The following is a 25,295-nucleotide window of genomic DNA, read 5'->3' as shown; positions in this document are numbered from 1 at the left end:
CGTTTACTGGCTAGTTTACAGGGGGACCCCAGAAAAAAATTGACATAAGGGTCCCCCTATAAAATCTACCCAGCAAAGGCTAAACAGACAGCGGTGGGCTGATATTAATAGCCAGGGAAGGGGCCACGGATCTTGGCCCCCTCCGAGGCCAACAACATCAGCACTCCGAGGCCCCAGAAATGGCTCATCAATAAGATGCGCCAAATCTAGCGCTTAGCCTCGGCTCTTCCCACTTGCCCTGGTGCGGTGGCAAGTGGAGTAATAGGGTTGGAGTTGATGTCAGCCTTGTATTGGCAGCTGACATGAAGCCCAGGGGTTAGTAACGGAGAAGAGTCTATAAGACACTCCCATTACTAACCCTATAGTAAAAGTTTGTAAATAAAGCAAGAATAGAATCCTTTATTTAAAATAAAAGTCCACAACCTGTTTCACACATTTAAAAATAAAAAACACAGTTATACCTCACCTAACATCTAGTCCTCTGAAGCCATTGTCCCCTGTAAAAAAATAAATAAATAAAAAAATAATATCCCTCACCGGTCCGAAGCGGAAAGAATTCATTGTGTCCCACACCGTAATCCATCTGTGCGACACATGCTCTTCAGGCCACCGCTCATGCTTTAGAGCTGGGTAGAATGACTCGCTGCAGCAAGAGCGGGCCCATAAACTGCAGTGACCTCTGAGCTCACCGCAGTTCACCGTGATAAATTTCTCATGGTGTTGCGCTGAGCTCACGGAGTTCAAAGTGAACTGCAGTGAACTCTGAACTCAGCGCAACACCGTGAGAAATTTCTCCTGGTGAACTGCATTCAACTCCCTGAGGTCACACAGTTCATGGGCCTGCTTTCGCTACAGCGAGTCATTCTCCCCTGCTCTTCAGCATGAGCAGTAGCCTCATGCCACCGTTCATGCTGAAGAGCAAATGTTGCACAGATGGCTTATGGCACTATAGATTCTTTTCACTTCGGACAGGTGAGGAATATTGTTGTATTTTATTTTTGTTTTTTTAACATGGGACAATGGCTTCTGGGAATAGGAGTTAAGGGGAGTATAACCTTTATTTAATTCTTCATTTTACACTGGATGTAGACAGCAGGGGTAGAATACAACTCCCTGCATTGTCCCCTGCTCGCGCTGATCTCAGCACGAGCAGCTGACAATGATGAAAGCTGTCTTCAGCAGCCGGTGCCGGGAAGCAGCGCTAACTCTACCGCTGATTCCCAGGCTCCGGTATGTGTCACATTGATGACATTCGTGTATCAACAGTATGCAGCACGCATTTTGTCCATGCTGTGCAAAAAAAAACCCTGACACTGTCCGTGTGAAAAACCTGACATGTGCGTACACCCATTGAATACAGTGGGTGTGCGCATGTCCGTATTTGTGGTCCTTAAAAAAAGGACCGTATACGGACATACAAAACAGACGTGTGAAGGGGTCCTTAGACTGATTCATAGCTTTAGAGCATATGTACTACCATTGGTCATATTCATTAATTAGTGCTCACCAGAACTTTGGTGCATAAGTGCTTGACATGTAGCCATTTTTTGCAAAAGTTGTGCAAAAATTAGCAACTTTTGGTATTTTTACACCAGTGTTGGTGAGCTCGGTCATCTCTTGGAAGAGTCGGTGGAGCTTTGATGAGGTGTGGCCAAGCACTCCCGACAAATTCATCATGGCGTAAACAACAAAAGAGATGTACACCGACCACTGGCTGGCTTGTGTTTCTGTCACTTGTGTCGGCAGTTGAAAGATGTCCCAATTTTTTTTTTTTTTTTTTTCTAAAGAGGCACACACCTCAAAGAATTTGGCACATCTTCAGTTCTCTCTTCATTAAGCTGGGAGCTTTGCAATCATGAATCGGGCATATATTCAGTCATTACAGTAGACGGTTGCTACTGTTCTGGATTGTGTTTATTTTTAATTCACAGACAACTGTAGAAAAGGCAAATTTTTGCAAGAATGTTACAGCTTTTAGCTGTTTATTATGCCAGCTCCGCTTTTAAAAAAAAAAAAAAATAGGAGTTTTGATTAATTTACCCTGTATTCTCTAAATGTATTAAGATTACAATGGGGTCCACAATCTCCTGATAAAAGGATGGGTACAAGACACACTGCTGCTAGCATTCTGCAATGATCGGTAATAAAAGAAAAATATGGCGGCAAGTGTTCCCCACCACAGGTTAAATGAAGTATTACACCGTTTCCATTAAAGGGAAGCTGTGACCCTTTTGAGGTTCTCATGTTAATAATATGGGCATACATGTTGTATACAGCTGAAATAAGTCATGACTATGTGCCTCCTGGATGTGGCATCGTTCAGTAAAAATCATCTTTTATGGTTTTGCTCTACCTGGCTATGGGGCGAAGGCAGCCCGGAAGAGAAGACTGCCTCCGGTCTTCATTATACAATATTTCTCCTCCCGTTCTTTTTATTTTCCCTTTGACGTCATGTGCGCTGCCGGAAAACCAGCACCTGCGCATTCGGCCTGCCGTCGCTCCTCTGCACTATGGGGAATTCACCTTTACTGTGCACCGGAAGTTACGACTCTCCGGAGCACATCAAAATTGAAGACAGCGCCTACAGAAGGGCGGAACGGTGCAGAGGAGAGACTGCAGGCAAAAGGCGCAGGATTTCCGGCCGCGCATGTGATGTCAAAGGGACGTCTGAAGAGAAGGGGAGGACAAAAAAAACTATATTATGAAGACCGGAGGCAGTCTTATCTTCTGGGCAGCCTACGCCCCATAGTCTGGAAGATCAAAGCTATAAACTATGATTTTTACTGAACAAGGCATCATTAAGGAGGCATAAAAGTATGACTAATTTCAGCTGTATACAACCTGTATGCCCATATTAACTCTAAAACCTCAAAAAGGTGACAGATTCCCTTTAACTCCTTAACGACCGCCGATACGCCTTTTAGCGGCGGTTGTTAAGGGGCCTTATTCCTCAGCGCCGTCCCACGGCTGATATTCTTCCCGCGGGTGTCAGCTGTACACGACAGCTGACAGCCTGTGGTATCGGACTTGGCCGGTTTTGATACCGATCGGGGCAGATTAACCCCTTAAATACCGCGCTGTCAATCGCAACAGCAGTATTTAAGTTGTTGCTAGTAACCATCGGACCCCTGCAAAGAGCATCGCAGGTTCAGATGGTTAGCGTGGTACTCTGAGGTCATGTGATGACCCCAGGTTACTGCAGTGTATGAGACGAGTGATCAAAGTAAAAGTTATACATGTCCCACAGTGGGAAAAAGTAAAAAATAAAAAAACACACAACGCACACAAATGACTAAAATCGGTTTTGCTACACAAAAAGCAGTGCTTGTGATAACCCAAAAATAAACCCCAAAAAAGGACACAATTGGTATCGCCGCTTCTGGAGTGACCCGCTTTATAAAACTGGCACGTTATTTATTCCATATGGCGAAAAAAAAGACGCTTTTTCATCATACTGACTCTCAAAAAAGGGAATAAAAAGGATCAAAAAGTTCTAACTTTTTTTTTTACATACATAAATTAAAACGCCAAACCATCCCACAAAAAACAAACCCTAATATGGCTCATTTGGCAAAAAGATAAAGTTACAGCACTCAGCAATGAAAAAAAAATTCCATTTTCGTAAAATATTGTTTTTAGTGTGTAAAAAGAGCAAATCATAAAAAAAACTATATAAATCTGGTATCGCTGTAATCATACCGACTCGAAGAACAAAATCGGTCTCATCACTTACCGCACGGTAAACGGCGCAAAAAGACGGATTTTGGTAAGACCTTACCTGTAAAATCCTTTTCAGCGAAGAAAGGAAGGGAGACACAGTCATTACTAGTGGGTAGGCGGAGCCCACATAGGATAGAAACACCTCAGATTTAAAAAAAAGAGTGTTGTCCGGCTCCTCCAGCTTGGGCTCCTCCTACTCCAGCTCTCCAGTCCGTACACAAGCTAAGGAAGAGCAAATATCACCAGCGGAGCAACATAACCCCTTCTGAAGAACTTCAGAGAAAAAACAAGAGACAGGTTATGCATATAACAGAAAAACCACACAGTCCCAGGTACTACTCACTGGACCTGACCACTGCGATGAGCTGGCAATGCTGGAACAGAGCCTTAGCGCGCCGACCTCAGCCCAGATAATCGCTATCAGAGAAGGGTCACGCTGCATCTGAAAACACAACAACACACTTCTGCCATGGGAGGGTGCTGTGTCTCCCTTCCTTCCTTCGCTGAAAAGGATTTTACAGGTAAGGTCTTACCAAAATCCGTCTTTCAGCAGCAGATGGAAGGAAGGGAGACACAGTCATTACTAGTGGGACATCCCAAAGCAGTCCAAAAATTAAGGGTGGGAAAAAACCAACAGAGGCAGAATCCCAACAACCTAGAAAAATGCGCAACTAGCGCTAAATACAAGTTAACGATAACTTAAACTACAGCCGCCTGCAGGACCCTACGTCCTAAGGCTGCATCAGCGGAAGCACTGACGTCCACCTTATAAAACTTTGTAAAAGTGTGGACGGAGCGCCAGGTAGCCGCCCGGCAGAGTTGAGCTGCCGAGGCCCCTTGATGAAAAGCCCACGATGAACCCACAGCTCTTGTGGAGTGAGCTCGAATCTTAATTGGACAAGATTCGCCCTTGAGTCGGTAAGCCTCTAAAATGGCCGACCGAATCCATCGAGCTATAGTGTCCTTGGAAGCTCGTTGACCACGCCGACGACCTGCTTGAATCACAAACAGAGAGTCCGATTTCCGAAAACCTTGAGTAATAGACAAATAGAACTTCAAAGCCCGCACTAAATCCAATGAGTGCAAGGCCCGTTCCTTCGCATTCCTCGGTTCCGGACAGAGCGAGGGCAACACAATATCCTGGTTAACATGAAATTGTGACACCACCTTAGGTAGAAAGTCGCCCCGTGTGCGAAGCACCACACGATCCGGGAGAAACTCCAGAAAAGGAGGCGAGCAAGAAAGAGCCGCCAGTTCAGAAACCCTTCTCAAAGAGGTGACTGCCACTAAAAAGGCAACCTTCCAAGAAAGCAAAGAAAGGCTAACGGAGTCCATAGGCTCAAAAGGCCCATGCTGAAGAGCCTCCAAGACCAGATTGAGCCGCCAAGGGGACACAAGCGCCTTCCGCGGCGGAAACTGACGGGTTACCCCGCGAAAAAAGGAACGAACGTCCCTACGCGAGGCGATAGCCTTCCGAAACAGCAAGGACAAAGCAGAAACCTGACCCCTCAGAGTGCTAACTGCCAAACCCTTGTCCAGGCCATACTGCAAAAAGGCCAACAAATTGGGAATGGAAAAAATCCTCGGGTTCCTTGAAGAACCCGAACACCATGAAAAGAAGGCCTCCCAAGTCTTGTGATAGATCCTAGTAGTGGCAGGACCCCTGGCAGCTCGCAGAGTGGCAATGACTTCGGCTGAAAAACCTTGACGAGTCAAGATTTCGGTCTCAAGAGCCACGCCGTCAAACGCAGAGACTTCAGGTCCGGATGACGAACGGGCCCTTGGGTTAACAGGTCCGGGCGAAGAGGGAGAGGAAGTGGAGGCGCAGCCAGAAGCGACACCAGCGTCGAGAACCACGTCCTCCTTGGCCAGTCTGGGGCTACTAACATAGCCGGGACTCTTTCCAGTCTGATCCGACGCAACACCAGAGGAAGTAAGGATATCGGCGGGAACACATAGATTAGCTCGAATTGGTCCCACGGAGCTACCAGAGCATCCACCGCCACAGCCTTCGGGTCCTTGTACCTGGACATGAACGTCGGTAACTTGGTGTTGAACCTTGATGCCATCAAATCCACTTGAGGAGTTCCCCAACGGGAGCACAGCTGTGCAAAAATTTCTGGGTGAAGACTCCATTCTCCGGGATCCACCTTCTCGCGACTGAGGAAGTCCGCCGTGATATTCTGAACTCCCGGAATGTGAATCGCAGAGATGGCTGGCACCTTGGCCTCGGCCCATACCAGGATCCGAGACACTTCCATCATGAGCCTGGAGCTCCTCGTTCCACCTTGATGGTTGATATACGCGACCGCCGTCGCGTTGTCTGTCTGCACTCGGACTGGCAGACCGTTTAAAGGGACTGTCCAGTGTTGGAGGCAAAGGAAAATGTTCCAGACACCCGCCCAGCCTGACAGGCTGGCATCGGTGGTTATGACCGACCACCTCGGAAGGAGGAAGGACTTCCCCAGGGATAACGCTTCCGGACGTAACCACCATTCTAGAGACTCTCGCACCCTGTGGGAGATGATGACACTGCGATCCAGCGAAGCCTGTGATCGATCCCAACGGTTCAGAATGAGCATTTGGAGAGTCCTGGAATGAAATTGGGCAAACGGAAGTGCCTCCATTGACGCCACCATCAAACCCAAAAGGCGCATACACCTTCGAAGGGACATTGCTGTCGAAGACTTCATAACCTGTACATGTCGAAGAAGACTTGCTTGCTTGTCTGGAGGCAGGGACACCACTGCTCGTACAGTGTCGAAATGCATCCCCAAAAACAGGATTGACTGCGACGGTTCCAGAGACGACTTCTTCCAATTGACCAGCCACCCGAAGTCCTCCAGGAGCTGAAGGGATAGATTGCAAGCCGTCACCGCCTCCTCCTTTGAGGACGCCACAATCAAAAGGTCGTCTAGGTAGGGAAGAACCGTAACCCCCTGTCTTCGAAGGATCGCCATGAGAGGTGCCAGAATTTTTGTAAAAACTCTGGGCGCCGAGGCCAACCCGAATGGTAGGGCCACAAACTGGAAATGGTCCTGACCTATGGCAAAACGAAGGAAGCGTTGGTGGGCCCTTCCGACGGGAACATGCAAATAAGCGTCGCGAATGTCGATTGACACCAAAAAGTCGTTCTGCGACAGGGCCGCCACAACCGAGCGAAGCGACTCCATGCGGAATTTCCGGGTGCGGACATGCCGATTCAATCTTTTGAGATCCAGAATGGGGCGAAATTTGTCCTCCTTTTTGGGGACCACAAAGAGGTTTGAATAAAACCCTCTTCCCCGATCCTCCGGCGGAACCGGTACCACCACACCCTTCAGCAGAAGGGAATCGACCTCCTGCCGTAGAGCGGCAACTAGCTCGGGCTCTGACGGAATGCGAGATCGGCAAAACCTGTCTGGGGGTCGAGAAAGAAACTCTATGAAGTAGCCTGCTGACACAACCCGCGTCACCCAGGCGTCCGAAACGCGGGACGCCCAAGTCGATTCGAATTGGAGCAGGCGACCCCCCACTCGAGAGCCCTCGAGTGAAAACCTGGCGTCAATCCGCCTTAGCGGGCTTTTTGTCAGCTTCCCGCTTGTCTTGACGGAAGCTCTGTTTCCAGGGAGTGCGGGATTTCTGAGAAGCCTTTTTTCCTGAAAAAGAGGGACGACCCGATCCCCAAGAGGGCTGACCGGACCGTCCCCTGGACCGAAAGGGCCGCCGACTACTACCGGCACTAGGCCTGCCCGACGCAGAAGCCACAGTTCTTCGCTGTGGTAAGGCCGCTTCTTTTGCCTTTGCCTTGACAATCAGCTCCGTGAGGTCAGATCCAAATAACTGACCACCCTTGTAAGCTAAAGATAGCAAACCTTGCTTGGAAACCGCGTCCCCGGTCCACTGTCTGAGCCACAGTGCTCTTCTGACTGTGACCGCCGAGGATTGCGCCCTGGACAGCAGTGACGCGGTATCCAAACCTGCATCACTGCCATATCGGGCCGCATCCTCCAACAACTTGAAAAGCCCATCTACCTCGGATAGCGGGGAACCATCCGCCACGCCGTCCGTAGACGGTCCAACCAGCTTAGGGAAGCTTTACAAGCACACATGGATCCTAGCACCGCTCTGAATCCATGACCCGCGGCCTCGTAGATGGATTTCGCCGCCATCTCCGTTTTTCTGTCCAGCGGATCCTGCAGACTCGCCTTCCCTTTAACAGGCAGTAATGAGGATTTGCTAAGCTGGGATAAAGGGACATCCACTTCAGGAGAAGGAATCCAATTATCAATCAACTCCGTGGAACACGGATACAGTGCCTCAAAAAACCGTGTTCCCTGAAAACGTTTATCTGGACACAGGCGTTCCTTCTCCACTGCCCCATTAAGCTCATCCAGAGATGGTAATGCCAAGCGCGACCTATGCGACTCCTGAAACATCCGGGCCGACTTACCAGGACGTCTAGTTACCTCCTCCGGAAACTGTAACGCCTCCCTCATGGCTCCAATAAAAGCCTCTGCACGGCCCAAAAAAGAGGCAGAGTGCCCCTGCCGATCCTCCTTATCCGAATCGGACATCTCCCCATCTGAGCTTGAAGGGGAACCCTCCATAACAGAGATCTCCGAGTCGCTGCGCGGGGAGGGCAGTACCGGCCTGTGGCGCTTCCTGCCATGAGAGGATCTAGCTGACACCCAATAACCTAGAAGGTCAGACAGGCCATCAATAGAACGAGTGAGGGTCTCCATTTTGACCACTGCCCCATCACCGAAACCCCCGACCGCTGCGCTTGACGCCGTCGAGGACTCCTGCGTGTCAGACACGCGAGACTGATCCTGTAGCGGACCTGGGAGACGGTCCGCACCTCCTGGACCCTGATCTGACATGCCCTCACACAGTATATGGCAGGTTAAACCTGTCAGTAAGTAGGACAGTGTGGTTTCTTAAAAGAAAGCTGAAGGGTTAAAGCTCTTAAAGAGAGCTACCCCAGCTGACCCCCAATTAAGGGATAACCGCCTAATAAGGGGTTAATGTCGCAGACTCCCCACAACGTCTGTGAAAAGAAAAGGATGTGCGAGCCCCAGACAAAAAAGGGAACCTCTATATGAGGTAATAGCTGCAGGACAGCACAGTCTGCCACCTTATTGTGCCTCAGAAAGGTGCCCTGCGCTGAGGGGGTGAGGGGTTAAGCTTCTGCCCTGACAGGCAGAAGCGACTCACCCAGCTGGCCGCGGTGCAGTGTTCCTTCGGTCTGTCGGGAGGAGAGGAGAGTGAGGAGCCCGATGGAAGCCGTTCAGTAATGGCCGCCGCGCTGTGAGGAGAGAGAAGCCGGAAGAGGAGGGGCAGGAGAAAGCGCGCGCTCAGAGCGCTTCCTGCCCGCGAAAGACCGGGAAGGCGCGAAGCCACGCCCCCTGCCGGCTTCAAAAAAAGCGCGCGCGACTCCTCCGCTCTCCGCTCCTGCCCCGCTTCCATGTCCTGCAGGCATCCACCTGCGGACAAAAAAACACAAGTCACCACCAGAATACATGTAGCAGCGGCTGCCGCAGCAGCCGCTGAAGCACTCAAAACACATTAACATGCTGAGTACTCACCCAGCTGAGCGCCACAGGGACCCCCAGGGATTTGTGGCGCTGTGCCCAAGCTTCCCCCCAGGGCGGAGAACGCAGTGACCCCAGATGCGCGGTTTGCGTCCCCGCCAGGGAAGCATCCCTCATCCCCCGGGGCCGGCAGGGTTCTGCAGGGACCTCTCTCAAAGGGTAATGCAGATCCGCCAAGGGAGGGGTGGGGGTCCAGCAGCGCTGAGACCTCAAGACCACGGGGGTCTAAGTCTCTGTCCGATAAAAATAAAAAAATTTTCTGAGGAGCTGCTTCCAGCAGCAACCATCCTCTGTGACCTCAAATTTTAGACTGGAGAGCTGGAGTAGGAGGAGCCCAAGCTGGAGGGGCCGGACAACACTCTTTTTTAATCTGAGGTGTTCTATCCTGTGTGGGCTCCGCCTACCCACTAGTAATGACTGTGTCTCCCTTCCTTCCATCTGCTGCTGAAAATAAAAATAACTGAATTGCTGGTTTTTGTTCATAATGCGTTTGAAAAATCTGAATAAAAAGCAATCAAAAAATATTAATGTATCCCAAAATGGCAGGGCTGTGGAGTCGGTGTCGGTATAAAATGGACCGACTCCTAAAATATATAATGAATTGAGTACAGTAGTTCATGCAGTTTGTGGGGAATATTTTTTTTCATAAGAATTTGGTAAAGTTATGAAATGTCCTATTCCTGATCTAAGGGTCTAGACTTTTAGCGGAGATGAATCTGTGCTACAGTAAATTTATCACTTAAACATGAGCCATGAGGGAGTTGGAGTCATGGAAATTGAGGAGTTGGAGTCGGAGGTTTGGCTTACCGACTCCACAGCCCTGCAAAATAGTACCAAAAAAATCTTCAACTTGTCTCGCAAAAAATAAGCCCTCATACAGCTCTGTTCGCCAAAAAATAAAAAAGTTACAGTTCTCAAAATATGGCGACGAATAAAACTACTTTTATAAAAAGGCATTTTGACTGTGTGATAGCAGTAAAACCTAAAAAACAAACAAAAAAAAAAAAAACACAATATAAATCTGGTATTGCACCGACCAGAAGAATAAATCCGCCTTATCACTTAGACAGCAGTACAAGAATAGTTGAATAGTTTTTATTTTTGCTGTTTTCAATATGCGGTATATTTGTTCATTCACAGCTCACATTTATCCTGCACGCTCCGCTGAGCGCTTACGTTGTGGTTTCCGTGTAAATTCCCTAAAACCGCGATTCAGACAAAAACCCCAGCGGAACCACTCACTTATGATGCAGATGACGTCACTTTGGACTGGTCTCTGTTCCAGCGGTGTCCCATCATTTTAGGCGTCTTTTTAGCGCACAAGTGTGGGCGACCACAGATCTGTGCACACCTACAAAGATGGAGACCACCGGAGCAGACGCCAAACGGACACCAAAGTGTCTCCATCTGCCTCATTATGGTGGGTGGTTCCGTTGGGGGTTTTGTCTGAATCGCATTTTTGTGGGATCTAAACAGAAACCCCGACATAAGTGCTCAGAATAGAACACAAGAAGGCGATCCAGCCTTATTCTGGAAGTGATTGAGAAATATTATGTACCCAAAAATGTTACCAATAAAACCCCAATTTATCCCGCACAAAACCAGCCCCCACTCAGGTCTGTCATCTGTCACTGGAACTATAGGGGTCCCACATTACTGATAGAACAAAGGCTCTGGAAAAGCGACGGCTCCCACCATCTCAAATAAAATCCAGTGAATTCTGCGCTCGCAAATCCAAATGCTCGCTCCTTCTGCGCCCCACTGTGCCTAAACTACAGTAAGCAGCCACATGTTTGGCATAATTGTAGTGGGGAGAGAGCACTTAATTTACAAGGTACGTAACGCCAGATGCACAAGCTGGACACAATGTATGGGGCCCTACAATATATGGGCACTAAACTGGCAAATGTTCAGTTCTCCGGAAAAAAAAGTCTGGGGTGGATGTTACAAAATAGTCACTGCAGCCGCAGATTAATTCATCGAGGTGCGCAATTTCTACAATGGTGTCACTTTTGGGGTTTCTCTGCTGTTCTGGCACCTTCATGGCTCCGTAAATGTCGCCCACAAACTATTCTACCAAAATATGCACTCCAAAAGCCAAATAAGCGCTCCTTCCTTCTCAGAACTGATGTATGGCCTAACTAATTTCTGACGCCATATGGGGCATCACCGCATTCGGGAAAAATTGCTCAATAAATTATGGTGTCCAGTTTCACCTATTTAACCCTTGTATACCTGACAAATTTGAAACAAATACAAAAAATAAATTTTTCACCACAAAAAAGTCATATTTCCACGTCTCCATGTTATAAAATTCTGTGAGGCACCTAAGAGTTCAAAATATTCACTACATCGCAAGATGAATTCCTTAGGCAGTGAAGTTTCCAATATGGGGTCACATGGGGGGGGGGGGGGGGGGGTGTTCTGCTGGCACCTCAAGGGCTCGGCTAATGGAGCCCACAATCTATTCAAACAGAATCTGCATTCTAAAATCCAAGTATCGCTCCTTCCCATCAGACCCTGCTGTGTGCTTAAACAGTAGTGTACAACCATATATGGGGTACTGCCATATTTGGGAGAAATTGCGTAACAAATTGTGGGGTCCAATTTCTCCCATTACCCTTTGTGTAAATTATAAATTTGGTGCTAAAACAGTATTTTAGTGGAAAAAAAAAAATTGTGTTCTCACATCTAAAAGTTAAGTTTCGTGAATCACCTGTACGTTAAAAAAGCTATTCCTTGAGGGGTCTAGTTTCCAAAATGGGGTCACTTGTGGAGCGTTTCTGCTGTTTCGCATTTCAGGGATTCTCCAATTGCGACATGGCATTCACAATCTATTCCAGACAAATAGCACTCTTTCCTTTCCTAGCCCTGCTATGTGCCCAAACACAAGTTTTTGACCACATATGGGGTATCATCACGTTCGGAAGAAATTGCGTAACAAATTATGGGGTCTGTTTTATACTATTATCCATTATATATTGGGGCCAAAACTACATTTTCGTTGAAAAAAAAAAATTAAAATTTTCAATATGATGACCTGTTATCAAATTCTGCGTACTACCTGTGGGTTTAAAATACTCACTATACCCCTGGAGAAAATCCTTGAGGGTGTATTTTCCAAAGTGGGGTCACTTGAGGGGGTTTCTCCAATCGCAACATGGCGTCCACAGACCATTCCATCAAAGTCTGCTTTCCAAAATGTCACTCCTTTCTTTCCGAGCCCTGCCATGCGCCCAAACAGTAATTTTACCCCACATATGGGGTAATGGTGCACTCGGGAGAAATTGCACAACACATTTTGAGATCCATTTTCACCTGTTACCCTTGTGAAAATAAAAAAAAATTTGGGGCTAAAAAATACATTTTTTTGTGAGAATTATTATTTTTTCATGGCTCTACATTATAAAACTTCTGTGAAGGACCTTTGGGTTCAAGGTGCTCCCCACACATCTAGATACATTCCTTGTGTGGTCTACTTTCCAAAATGGGGTCACATGGGTGGAGGTTTCCACTATTTAGGTACATCAGGGGCTCTCCAAACGCGACATGGCGTCCACTCTCGATTCCAACCATTTTTGCATTCAAAAAGTCAAACAGTGCGCCTTCGATTCCGAACCCTGCCGTGCGCCCAAACAGTAGTTTTCCTCCATATATGGGGTATCGGAATACTGAGGAGAAATTGCACAACACATTTTGGGGTTTATTTTCTCCTTTAATAACAACATTTGGGGCTGAAGTAAAATTTGTGAGAAAAAAAGTAAAATGTAAAATTTCCAGTACGTCCCCATGACAGCACCATAGGAGGAGTAATCCCATATCCTGTGTAGGGACAGGAAGCACAAGAGGTTAAAAGCCCTCCCACCCCCAACCTCTCAGTGTTTTTCCTGTCCCTACACAGGACAGGGAGTACAGGAGGAGTGCTGGTGCAGGAGCACTGGTGCGAAGATGGATATACCTCAGGGGACCCCAGGCAGGTCGGGGGGGGGCCACGGCTCTCTCCTTCCCGCCGCCAAGCGGGTCCTGGGCCGACAGTCCCTGTCAGGAGTCCCTCAGCCCTCCGGTGTGCTGGAGCCTCCAGGTGCCGCTTCCCCATCGCCGGGGCTCTCTGCTTCCTGCTCTGGGCGGGTCCGGCTTCTCCTGGCTCCAGGACCGCCCGGCGTCGAAACCGGGAGTTCGGGATGACGACTTCTGGTGGCGGTCACGCGGTTAATTCAAACCGCGGTTCAACCAGACGCCAGGGAGCAGGGAAAGGAATGACAGGACGACCAGGTAAGGTATAAGAAGGGGGGCTGGGGAGCACAAAGACAGGCTTACAGCTTGGGTACCCCTGACAGCAAAATGGCAGAGATGTCTCGCCCTGATACCCTCCCTGGATCGTCCCACAGTCATGTAAGTGTACCATTACCTCCTTTATATGGTTAATGGAGCTTACTCTTACCAGGCCCTCCATATTTTTTATAGGATCTATCTTGGCAGTTACCACCTCCTTCTAAGAAACAGAAGGATAAAGGGAAAAAGGCCACAGTAAAATCCAAGAGGTGCCTGGATTGTAACATCAGACTTCCCGATTCATATACAAAATGTATATGTGCTGAATGTAGAGCCTCCATGCTAAAGGAGGAGCACGGGGCTGTATTAAACAAGATGCGTAATATAATCAAAGAAGAGGTTCAGGCTTCTATTAGGTCTCTGCAGCCCCCAGGTTCAGGAGTCCAGGATGTCCCAGGACCCAAAAGACCCAGAGAAGGTATAGCACCATCTTCTGAGCGTGAAATCGACCCATCTGGCGACTCTGACAATGAGACCATTAGTACACCTCAGGGCGGGGAAAGGAAAAAATACATGTTCCACTCAGATGGTATGGATATTCCTCTACGAGCAGTCCGAAACACGATGTAGGTAGAGGAAACGGAGAAAAGCAGTAACATTCAGGATAAGATGTTTGGTGGTCTTAGAACCCAGAGATCCATGGTTTTTCCTGTTAATGCCCATGTGAAGGACATGATACTAGAGGAATGGGGGGGATGCGGAGAAGAGACTCTATACCACGAGACTTCCGCGCCCGACTATCTTTTGACCCAGAGGACACCAAAGTGTGGCACACTATTCCTAAAATTGACGTCCGGTGGCTAAGGTGGTCAAGAAAACCTCTATCCCCTTTGAAGACTCGTCAGGACTTAAAGATCCTATGTATAAGAAGGCGGATGGACTTTTGAAAAAAGCCTGGGAAGCTTCAGTGGCAATTATTAAATCTAATGTCGCTGCTACATCTATTGCCAGATCCATGAGAGTCTGGCTAGAAGAGCTAGAGAGTCACCTACGAGATGGCACCCCGAGGGAATCTCTCCTTCAATCATTGCCCCGATTAAAAATGGCAACAAATTTTATGGCCGACACTTCAGCGGAATCGGTCAGATTTGCGGCCAGAAATAATGCGCTTTCCAACACAGCCCGTAGAGCTGTTTGGTTAAAAACATGGTCTGGAGATACAGCTTCTAAGAACAAACTGTGCTCCATTCCATTTTCTGGGCTCAGAGTATTTGGACCTATATTAGATGACATTCTAGAAAAAGCAACCGATAAAAAGAAGGGCTTCCCTGAGGAGAAAAAAAAAAAGGGCAGCCCTTTCGTAAACCGTTCCCCTCCCGTAAATATAACACGTAGAAAAAAGGGGGGTCCAAAAGCTGGAGTTTTAATAAGGGGAACAAAGATAAAAAATACCAGCCCAGTACTAGTTCCCGTCCAAACCGACAATGACTATGTCAGAGTACGGGGCGATTAAAGTTTTTCAGAAACAGTTGGCATCGGGTAACTCAAAATCCCTGGATACCAACAACTATAGCGCAGGGTTACAGGATAGAATTTTCTCAAAATCCCCCTCAAAAATTCCACCTGACGAGAGGTTCCCCTACCTCTCTTTCCCGTCTGCAGGCAGACATAGAAAAGCTGCTACATCAGAGGGTTATTGTACCAGTTCCAGAACACGAACAACATCAGAGCCATTACTCCGCTCTGTTTTCAATAAAGAAACCGTCAGGGGAGTTCCGTACGATTATCAACCTGAAACCCCTAAACTGATGGGTCCGCTACCAAAAATTCCGCATGAAATCAGTAAGATCAGCCATCCCTCTAATAGACATGGATGTGGTAATGTGCACCCTGGACCTCAGGGATGCATACTACCACCTGCTAATACATTCCTCAAGTCAGCAATATCTGAGGTTTGCACTACCATCAGGCAGTCAGATTCTACACTACCAGTTCCGATGTCTTCCCTTTGGCCTGTCATCTGCTCCCAGAATCTTTACAAAGATCATGGTAGAGGTGGTAGCCTATATCCGACTCAGGGATCTTACCATCATTCCGTACTTGGACGACTTCCTGTTTGTAGCAGGATCTCCTCTAGGTATGACGCAACATCTGGAATTTGTCCTACGGACTTTAACCAGCCTGGGTTTGATTGTGAACAAAGAAAAATCCAATCTTGTCCCAAGTACATCACACATCTTCCTGGGAGTCCATCTCGACTCCCGAATACGAATGTCTTGTCTCCCGGAAGACAAGATGCTCTCAATTCCACAAAGGATTCGTTCTTTTGCAAGAGAGAAGAAACCTTCAATCCGGAAGGCAATGAGTATTTTAGGAATCATGACGTCAAGCATCACCTGCGTCAGATGGAGCCAGTTCCAATCTAGGCCTCTACAGAAATGCATTCTGGAAGTGACAGACGGACATCAGAATTGCCTAGACAGGAAGATGTCTTTGTCCAGAGACGCCCAGGACTCTACACTGGTGGCTCGACCAGAAGAATCTACGGAAGGGAGTGCAGTGGATTCTGGAACCTTGTCTTTTAGTGACCACAGACGCAAGTCTCTCAGGATGGGGAGCTCGAGTGGGAGATTCTCATCTCCAAGGAACATGGTCCACAGAGATTCAGACCCGATCATCGAATTTTTGGGAACTACAGGAAATCTGGGAAGCCCTACAGAGAAGCCGGGCGGTCTTAAAAGACAGACATGTAAAAATTGCGTCAGACAACATCACGGCAGTCTCTTCTATCAGACATCAGGGCGGACCAAGACATCCACCTCTCCAGTCCCTGGCCAACAGGATATTCTTAGGTATAGAGAAGATAGTGAGCTCCATTTCAGCAGTTCACCTTCGGGGATCCGGCAATCAGGAGGCAGATTATCTCAGCAGGCGTCAGATGAAGGCTTCAGAATGGGAACTGAAGGAAGAGGTGTTCCAGCAATTAACTCGCAGATGGGGTCAGCCGCACCTAGACCTTTTTGCATCCAGAACAAATGCAAAGACGACATCTTTCTTCTCTCTCGACCCAGGAGATCATCCTCTGGCAGTGGACACACTCTCACAATATTGGGGAGAGGGCCTTACATATGCCTTCCCACCTGCTCCTCTAATTCCGAGAATGCTGCGGAAAATTCAGGAAGATCGGGCGACAGTCATAGCAATTGTCCCGTTCGGGCCAAGGAGAAGTTGGTTCTCCCTTCTACGTCATCTAGCGTTGGAAACCCCAATCATTTTACCATTTCAGGAAGATCTTCTGAGGTCCACTGTTGCATCAGAATCTTCAACAGCTCCAGCTCTCAGCTTGGCTTCTGAAGGGGAGATCCTGAAGAACAAGGGCTTATCCGCCAGAGTGATCCAGACTATGCAGGCTAGTAGAAAACCTGTAACCCAGGCCATATATAAAAAAGTCTGGAGGACCTTTTGTCATTTCCACAGGACGGTAGACACCTCTCAACCAGACATCCATGCGATCCTGGATTTCTTGCAGGCAGGATTTGACGCAGGTCTTAGACCAAGTACCTTGAAGGTGCAGATTGCAGCAATAGGTGCTTTCTTCGACACATCATTGTCCTTGCATCCCTGGATAATCAGGTTTGCCAAGGCAATCCAGAGACTTAGGCCTACACAGAGAATTTCTTCCCCTCCGTGGGATCTGAATCTTGTCCTGAGAGTCCTTTGCAAACCTGCCTTCGGCCCGATTAATGAATTAGAAATAAAGAACTTAACTCTGAAAACAGTCTTCTTGGTGGCAATCACCACAGCTAAACGGTTAGGTGAAATCCAGGCTCTATCGGTTGTCGAGCCATGTATGGAGATTCGGGATGATTGCATCATTCTCAAACTGGATCCAAGTTTCTCCCCGAAGGTGGTGTTATCGATGACCTTAAACCAAGAAGTGGTTCTTCCATCATTCTGCGAAAATCCTAGGAATCAGAGGGAGGAAGAGTTCCACCAGCTTGATGTCCGCAGAGCAGTGTTGGCCTATTTGGAAGCCACTCGGAACTGGAGATTAGACTAATCTTTTTATACAGTTTGGGGGGAAAAAAAGAGAGGCAGGAAGGCTTCAAAATCATCCTTAGGTACATGGGTCACATCCATGATTAATCTAGCATATCTTTCAGAAGGACAGCCTCCCCCTGAAATTATCAAAGCCCATTCCACCAGAGCAATTTCCACCTCATGGGCAACTAGAGCAGGGGCTACCATTGAACAAATATGTACCGCAGCCACATGGTCAGGACATACTACTTACTGCAAACACTACAAGCTAGATGTTCTCTCACAGCAGAGATCTGCGTTTGGTAGGAAGAAACTTCAGGCAGTTATCCCACCCTAAGCTATGACTTCTTGGGTATACTCCTATGGTGCTGTCATGGGGACGTACTGGAAAACCGGAATTAGTCTTACCGGTAATGAGGTTTCCACATGACAGCACCCTTATTTCCCTCACTATATTGCTACTGTATGTGACTCCAACATATGTCTAAGCAGTCTAAAACAAAATTTTGCTGTACCCAGCCAATGTGGTTCTTGGAAAATCACTGAGGAGGTTGGGGGTGGGAGGGCTTTTAACCTCTTGTGCTTCCTGTCCCTACACAGGATATGGGATTACTCCTCCTATGGTGCTGTCATGTGGACTCCTGGAAACATCATTACCGGTAAGACTAATTCCGTTTTTTTTCCTTCCACATTGCTTTAGTTCCTATGAAGCACCTGAAGGGTTAATAAAGTTCTTGAATGTGGTTTTGAGGACTTTGAGGGGTGCAGTTTTTAGAATTGTGTCACTTTTGGGTATTTTCTGACATATGGGCCCCCAAAAGTCACTTCAAACGTGTCCCTAAAAAAATGAATGGTTTAGTAAATTTTGTTGGAAACTTAAGAAATTGCTGGTGAACTTTTAACCCTTATAACTTCCTAACAAAAAAATTAGATTTAAAAAATGATAGTGATGTAAAGATGTGGGAAATGTTATTAACTATTTTGTGTGACATATCTCTCTGGTTTAAGGGCATAAGAATTAAAAGTTTGAAAATTGAAAAATCTTCAAAACTTGCACCAAATTTGTAATATTTTCTCAAACAAAGTCATATCTAGGAAATTTTACCACTATTATGAAGTACATTATATTGCGAAAAAACAGTGAGAATCAGTGGGATCCACTGAAGTGTTCAAGAGTCATTACCTCATAGTGAGATTTCAGATTTCAAAAAGGTGGCCTGGTCAATAAGGTCAAAATTTACTCAGTCACTAAGGGGTCAAGTCATCTGTCATCTATTATAAGTGTTTGGTTGTTGCAGAGCAGGAGACACTGTCACCACTTTAGTAAGAGTGTCCTGAGTGAGACAGGACACCCAACATGCGCAGTAAGCGCTTTACTACTGAGCTTGTAAGCGCAGCTTAGAAGCTGTGTAGGATTGCCTCCGATCCCAGCCAGACCTCAAAGTTTTATTGCCCCAGAGCTGATGCCCTCAATCTCATCGCCACACAATTACAGAAAAAAAAAAAAAAACATCAACCTGTGGCTAAACATTTCTGTGGTCCAGGACACAAACAATATGAAAGTTGTTATATTTACCCCTTAGTGACGGAGCCAATTATGTCCTTAATGACCAGGTCAAATTTTACAATTCTGACCAGTGTCACTTTATAAAGGCAATACCTCTGGAACGCTTCAACGGATCACGCTGATTCCGAGATTGTTTTTTTCGTGACATATTGTACTTCGTGATAGTGGTAACATTTCTTCGATATGACGTGTTTGTGAAAAAAAATGAAAATTTGGCAGAAAATTTTACAATTTTGCAGTCTTATGCCCTTAAATCAGAGATTTATGTCACGCAAAATAGTCAAATAACATTTCACACATGTCTACTTCACATCAGCACAATTTTTGAAACATTTTTTTTTTTTTGTTAGGAAGTTATAAGAGTTAAAAGTTGACCAGCGATTTCTCATTTTTAGAACAAAATTTACAAAACCATTTTATTTTAGGGACCACATCACATTTGAAGTCACTTTGAAGGGTCTATATGACAGAAAATACCCAAAAGTGACACCATTCTAAAAATTGCACTCCTCAAGGTGCTCAAAACCACATTCAAGAATTCTATTAACCCTTCACGTGCGTCACAGGAACTGAAGCAACGTTGAAGGAAAACATGAACATTTAACTTTTTTTCACAAAATGTTCACTTCAGACCCAAATTTTTTCATTTTCACAAGGGTAACGAGAGAAAATAGACCACGAAATTTGTTGTGCAATTTATCCTGAGCATGCCGATATCCCATATGTGGGGGAAAACCACTGTTTGGGCGCATGGCAGAGCTCGGAAGGGAAGGAGCGTCATTTGACTTTTTGAATGCAAAATTGGCTGGAATTGAAAGTAGACGCCATGTTATGTTTGGAGAGCCCCTGATGTGCCCAAATACTGAAAACCCCTCACAAGTTAGCCCATTTTGGAAACTACACCCTCAAGGATTTTATCCAGGGGTATAGTGAGAATTTTGAACCCACAGGTACTACACAGAATTTGATAACATTAGGCCGTTATACTGAAAATTTTCATTTTTTTTTTTACCAAAAATTTAGTTTTAGCCCTAAATTTGTAATTTTTACAATGGATAATAGGAGAAAACAGACGCCATAATATATTATGCTATTTCTCCTGAACGCGTTGATGCCCCATATGTCGTCAAAAATTACTGTTGGGCCACACGTCAGGGCTGAGAAGAAAGGGGCACTATTTGGCTTTTGGAGCATAGATTTTGGTAGAATAGTTTGTGGGTGACATTTACGGAGCCCCAAAAGGTGCCAGAACAGCAGAAAAAAACCCAAAGTGACCCCATTGTAGAAATTACACATCTCATTCATCTACTGCTGCAGTGACTAATATGTAACATCCACACCAGGCTTTATTCTGGAGAATTGCAAATATCTCACTTTAGTGCCCATACATTGTGCCCCCCTAAAGTTTAGCACCCCCATATATTGTAGCGCCCCATACATTTCTCCTGGTGACACACACCCTGTAAATTGTTAAGTGCTCTCTCCCCGCTACAATTATGCCAAACATGTGGCCACTTACTGCCGTTTATGCACAGTGGGGAGCAGAAGGAGGGGGCATTTGGATTTGGGAGCGCAGAATTCACTGGATTTTATTTGAGGGGGCGGGAACCGTCGCTTTTCCAGAGTCTTTGTTCTACCAGTAATGTAGGACCCGCTATAGTTCCAGTGACAGATGACTGACGGACCTGGTTTTGTGTGGGATAAACTAGGGATTTTATTGGTAACATTTTGGGGTACATAATTTTTGATTCCTCCAGAATAAGAATGGATCGCCAGTCTACGCTCTGCACTTACGTCGAGGTTTCTGTATAAATCCCACAAAAATGCGATTCAGACGAAACCCCCGACGAAATCACCCACCATAATGAGGCAGATGGAGACACTTTGGAGTCCATTTGATGTCTGCTCCAGTGGTCTCCATTTTTTTTAGGTGTGCACAGATCTGTGGTCGCCCCCACACTTGTGCGCTAAAACAAAAAGCCTAAAATAATGGTACGCCGCCAGTACAGAGACCAGTCCAAAATGACTCCATCGGCCTCATAAGTGAGTGGCTCCATCTGAGGTTTTGACTGAATTGCGGTTTGGGGGAATTTACACGGAAACACCAACGTAAGCGCTCAGCGGAGAGCGCAGGATAAACATGAGCAGAGCCTTACTCCGATTTTTTTGGAGGCAGAATGAAGAAATAGACAGCAGTAGAAGAATAGTCCTTACTTTTTATTATTGCGCAGTTCAACGTGTGGTATAACGGATTTATTTTTCGGGTCGGTGCGATTACAGCGATACTAAATTTATATGGGTTTTTTAGGTTTTATTACCATCACACAGTAAAAATGCTTTTTTAAAAAAAAAAAGTAGTTTTTTTCGTCACTATCTTCTGAGAGCTGTAACTTTTTTATGTTTTGGTGAACAGAGCTGTATGAGGGCTTATTTTTTGTGGAACAAGTTGCAGATTTTTTTTGGTACCATTTTGGGGCGCACAGTAATTTTTGATCGCTTCTTATTCAGGTTTTTCAGACACAGAATGAACAAAAAAACAGCAATTCAGTTATTTTTTGTGCCTTTCACCGTGCGGTAAAAGTGAGACCGATTTGTTCGTCGGGTCGTTACAATTACAGCAGTACCAGATTTATATAGGGGTTTATGCTTTTCTATTTTTAGACACTAAAGTTTTACAAAAAAAAAATTTGATTTTGCATCGTCACATTCTGAGATGTAACTTATTTTTTTGCTGAATGAGCCATGTTATGCGGGACGGTTTGGCGTTTTTATTTTTATTATTTTATTTTATTTTTTTACATATGATTTTTTGATTGCTTTTTATTCACTTTGTGAGTCAGTATGTCAAAGGCGTAATTTTTAGTGTGTTTTTCATTTTTATTTTTTTATGGCGTTTGCTAAACTGAATAAATAATGTGACAGTTTTATAGAGCGGGTCGCTCCGGACTCGGCGATACCAATTAGGTCTACGTTTTTTCGTTTATTTTTGTTCTATCACAAACACTGCACTTTGAGCAGCAAAACAAATTTTAGTAATTTGTGTGCTTTTTTTTTAAAAATTACATAGGTTATTGCGCTTTTTATTTTTTCACTAAGTCTCACTGTGGGACATGTGTCATTTTCACTTTGATCGCTTGTCTCATACACTGCAGTACTCCTGCACTGCAGTGTATAAGACCTGTCAGTGTGTCACTGATTCAGCCTGACTCTGCCTGTGAGACCCAGCTTATTGCTGGATCTCACAGGCCACCGTACCCTGGAATCATCACATGATCTCAAGGTAACATGGTAACCATCGGGACCGACGATTCTCATCGCGGGGGTCCGATGGTTACTAAGAGGGTCTCACGACCCCCTTATAAACCACTTAAATAGCGCTGTCATGATTGCCAGAGATAGTTAAGGGGTTAATCGGCCCCGATCGGCATTGAAACCAGCCGGAGCCGATACTGCAGGGGTCCCGCAGCTGACAACTGCGGGAAACCCCGCCGCTGGGCAGCACTATTCACTTTTTCCTCAGTGCCGTGAAAGAGCGGCGCTGAGGCATAAGTACTCTTAACTGCCGCCGTAAAAATGCGTTACGGCAGTCGTTAAGGGTATGTGCCCACAATCCAGAGCCGCTGCGGCCTCAACGCTGCTGAATATCCGCACCACTTTCGCCCTCATTATGTAAATGAGCGGTGCGTTTTTTTTTTTCACTTGCAGACTTTCCTCATTGATGTCTAGTCTATGGGGAAAGTCCACATGTGGACTTGCAAGAGAAATTGACATGCTACAGGTCTGAAAGACTAGAACATCTGGGCGCTGCAGGTTTGACGCTGCATAAACACGCAGCTTCCAACCCGCAGCGGCTCCTGAACGTGGCCACATACCCTAAAAGGCAACTTCAAATCTCAGAAACATCGATGGGACTGAACAAAAATTTATGGCAGTCTGATACCGTCCACACAGGACTAAATCTATCACAAAAGGTTTATGACTTGCTACAAAATCTGAGGAATCTGCTCGAGAAACAGTGAGGGCATCAGGTCTGGCCCAATAATTTCACACCACTTATCTAAGCTAATGAAGGATTCGTTCTCTGAACTCAGTTAGCTTTTTTTTTTTTTTTTTTAAATGTCCATTTATTAGGTCATGTCTTTGCTTTTTTCATGTATATATTTGTGTTTCTTCAGATGCTCTGTTATACCATGCCTGAGGAAGAGACCTAAGAAGTCTCGACAGCTTGCTTTGTAACATCACTTAACAAAACTTTTTGACAGTGAGGGTGATCAATGAGAGGAACAGGCAGCCACGAGAGGTGGTGAGATCTCCTTCAATGGAAATCTTCAGAGGCTGGACAGACATCTGTCTGAGTTAGTTTAGTGACTCCTGCATTGAGCAGGGGGCTGGACACAATGACCCTGGGGGTCCCTTCCAACTCTAACATTCTATGATTCTATTTAAAAACAAACTGAGCCGTTTTGGTGACCATAATGGTAACAATTTAGAGTAGGTAGCTTGGTAGGGTGAGCCCACAAAAGGACACGAAAAAGAGACAATATTTTGTAACCCTGTAGAAACATCTCTTGAAAGAGGGGAGTAGGTTTTTAGAAAGTTAAATCTAGCCTTTTCAGGAGACAATTTTGAGTTTAGTGACAGCTATTTGGGTCTGCGGGGGAAGATTAAGAGGCCAGTGCAATCATGCACAGGTAGACATCAGTTGCGCTGAATAGAGTTCCTGGCTGGCAGCTTCAAAGAAATCTGAAGCAGATATCCTGGCTTAAGATGACAGATAGGCAAAGTATATACACCTCTACTGGCCCCTGTGGCTCCAGGGTCAAGCCACAGCACGAGGAGGCAGATGGATCACACATAGAGCAGCCATACTGATTGTCAGCCACGAAATTAAAAGTTGGTAAATTTGCCCAAAGGTGGACATTAAATTGTTCCCTGGTAAGATGGGCCAGAACATGGTGCCCACTAAGCAAAATGGTACTCACAGGCCATAGATGGCCTTGAATTAAAACATCCCAGCTGGACCTTCTTCAGCCGACTCCTCACAGCTCAGCAGCCACATCACATCCTCAAAAGTGAAGAGTATCTTAATAACAGCCAAAAATTTAAAGAAACTGTCAATCGCAAAACTAATTGCTAATGAAAGCAACGTCCAAAAAAAAAAAATCCATCTATGGAGATGGGAATAACACTCTATTGATAAATGGGTTTTCTAAACCAGACAACTCTTGGCTATAGATGAAGAGCCCTCACCTGGAGCAGCGTTGTGGCTAAGGCCTTGTAAAGGGAGGGTTCCCTCTCTCTTCTTCAGATACTTAACATCCAGGCCTGCTGGCTCACCACTGAAATAAATAGATCAGTAAGCCAATGGACCAGAAATTAATATACTTATAAAACCAGTTGTACATTTATACAGAAAGGTGACTTGGTGACTTACTTCTCTTTATTAGCACCATGAGATGCTCCTGGCAAGTGTCCTCTAGGGAGTGGATTATTGTACTGAACCTTTAAAACAGAGTTTGGAAATGAACTAACATCCTTAACATAAAACCATGCCCATACATTCAGGAGTCCAACACCTTACCCGAGGACCTGGGCGAACTACCTCCAACAAGGGCTGTGATGCTGAAGGTGCAATGTAAGGGATGCCCGAATAGGAGGAAGGAAGTGGATAGTTTATCCGGGAGCTATGGAGAGGTAGCCTGTTCTCTAACTGCAACACAAAGAAAACACATCATAGATCTCACGTCCAAGAATGAACACAGTATGAGTGTAAAGTGGTACTAGGTAGGGATATATTTACCATTTGGTTGGGTGGCACCGTTGACCTGAAGGGGGCACTGCTTGGGCTCACAGACTGATTTTCGTTCAGTTGCTTATTTAACCAAGTAATAACTGCAGGAGAACAAACAGCACAGGTTAGTAAAAAGTATTTTATCAAGGATCACATCACTTAATCTAGTTTAATTTTATGCAAAAGCTGAAGCAGTAAAAGCACACATGGGCCATCCAGTAGATGAATTCTCAGTTGCCATTCTTTAGTGGTATAAAGGGGTCTGTGTAACCCAGAAAAGCGTTTTTGTACATCCCAAAAAAATTCTTATCTCAATTCCACAGTCCATCTT

General features: G+C 45.9%; 1 protein-coding gene across 3 annotated transcripts in view; it reads right to left on the bottom strand.

The window, feature by feature from the left end:
- SASS6 (SAS-6 centriolar assembly protein) overlaps window positions 1-25,295 on the bottom strand; it is a 49,964-nt gene that overhangs the window by 1,139 nt on the left and 23,530 nt on the right. For all 3 annotated transcript variants that reach the window (XM_073643043.1, XM_073643045.1, XM_073643044.1), the window contains 4 exons: window positions 24,974-25,065; window positions 24,755-24,883; window positions 24,608-24,675; window positions 24,424-24,512 (listed from right to left, as the gene is read on the bottom strand). In XM_073643043.1, the coding sequence (XP_073499144.1) occupies window positions 24,424-24,512; window positions 24,608-24,675; window positions 24,755-24,883; window positions 24,974-25,065 (378 nt within the window). The remainder of the gene's footprint in view (window positions 1-24,423; window positions 24,513-24,607; window positions 24,676-24,754; window positions 24,884-24,973; window positions 25,066-25,295) is intronic.

Source organism: Phyllobates terribilis, unplaced genomic scaffold (assembly GCF_046119375.1).
Source record: "Phyllobates terribilis strain yellow unplaced genomic scaffold, ASM4611937v1 Scaffold_8__6_contigs__length_399053987, whole genome shotgun sequence".
In the NCBI taxonomy this organism is placed as follows: Eukaryota; Metazoa; Chordata; class Amphibia; order Anura; family Dendrobatidae; genus Phyllobates; species Phyllobates terribilis.
The sequence above is the reverse complement of the archived record's forward strand: the minus strand, read 5'-3'. Positions and strand labels throughout refer to the sequence as shown.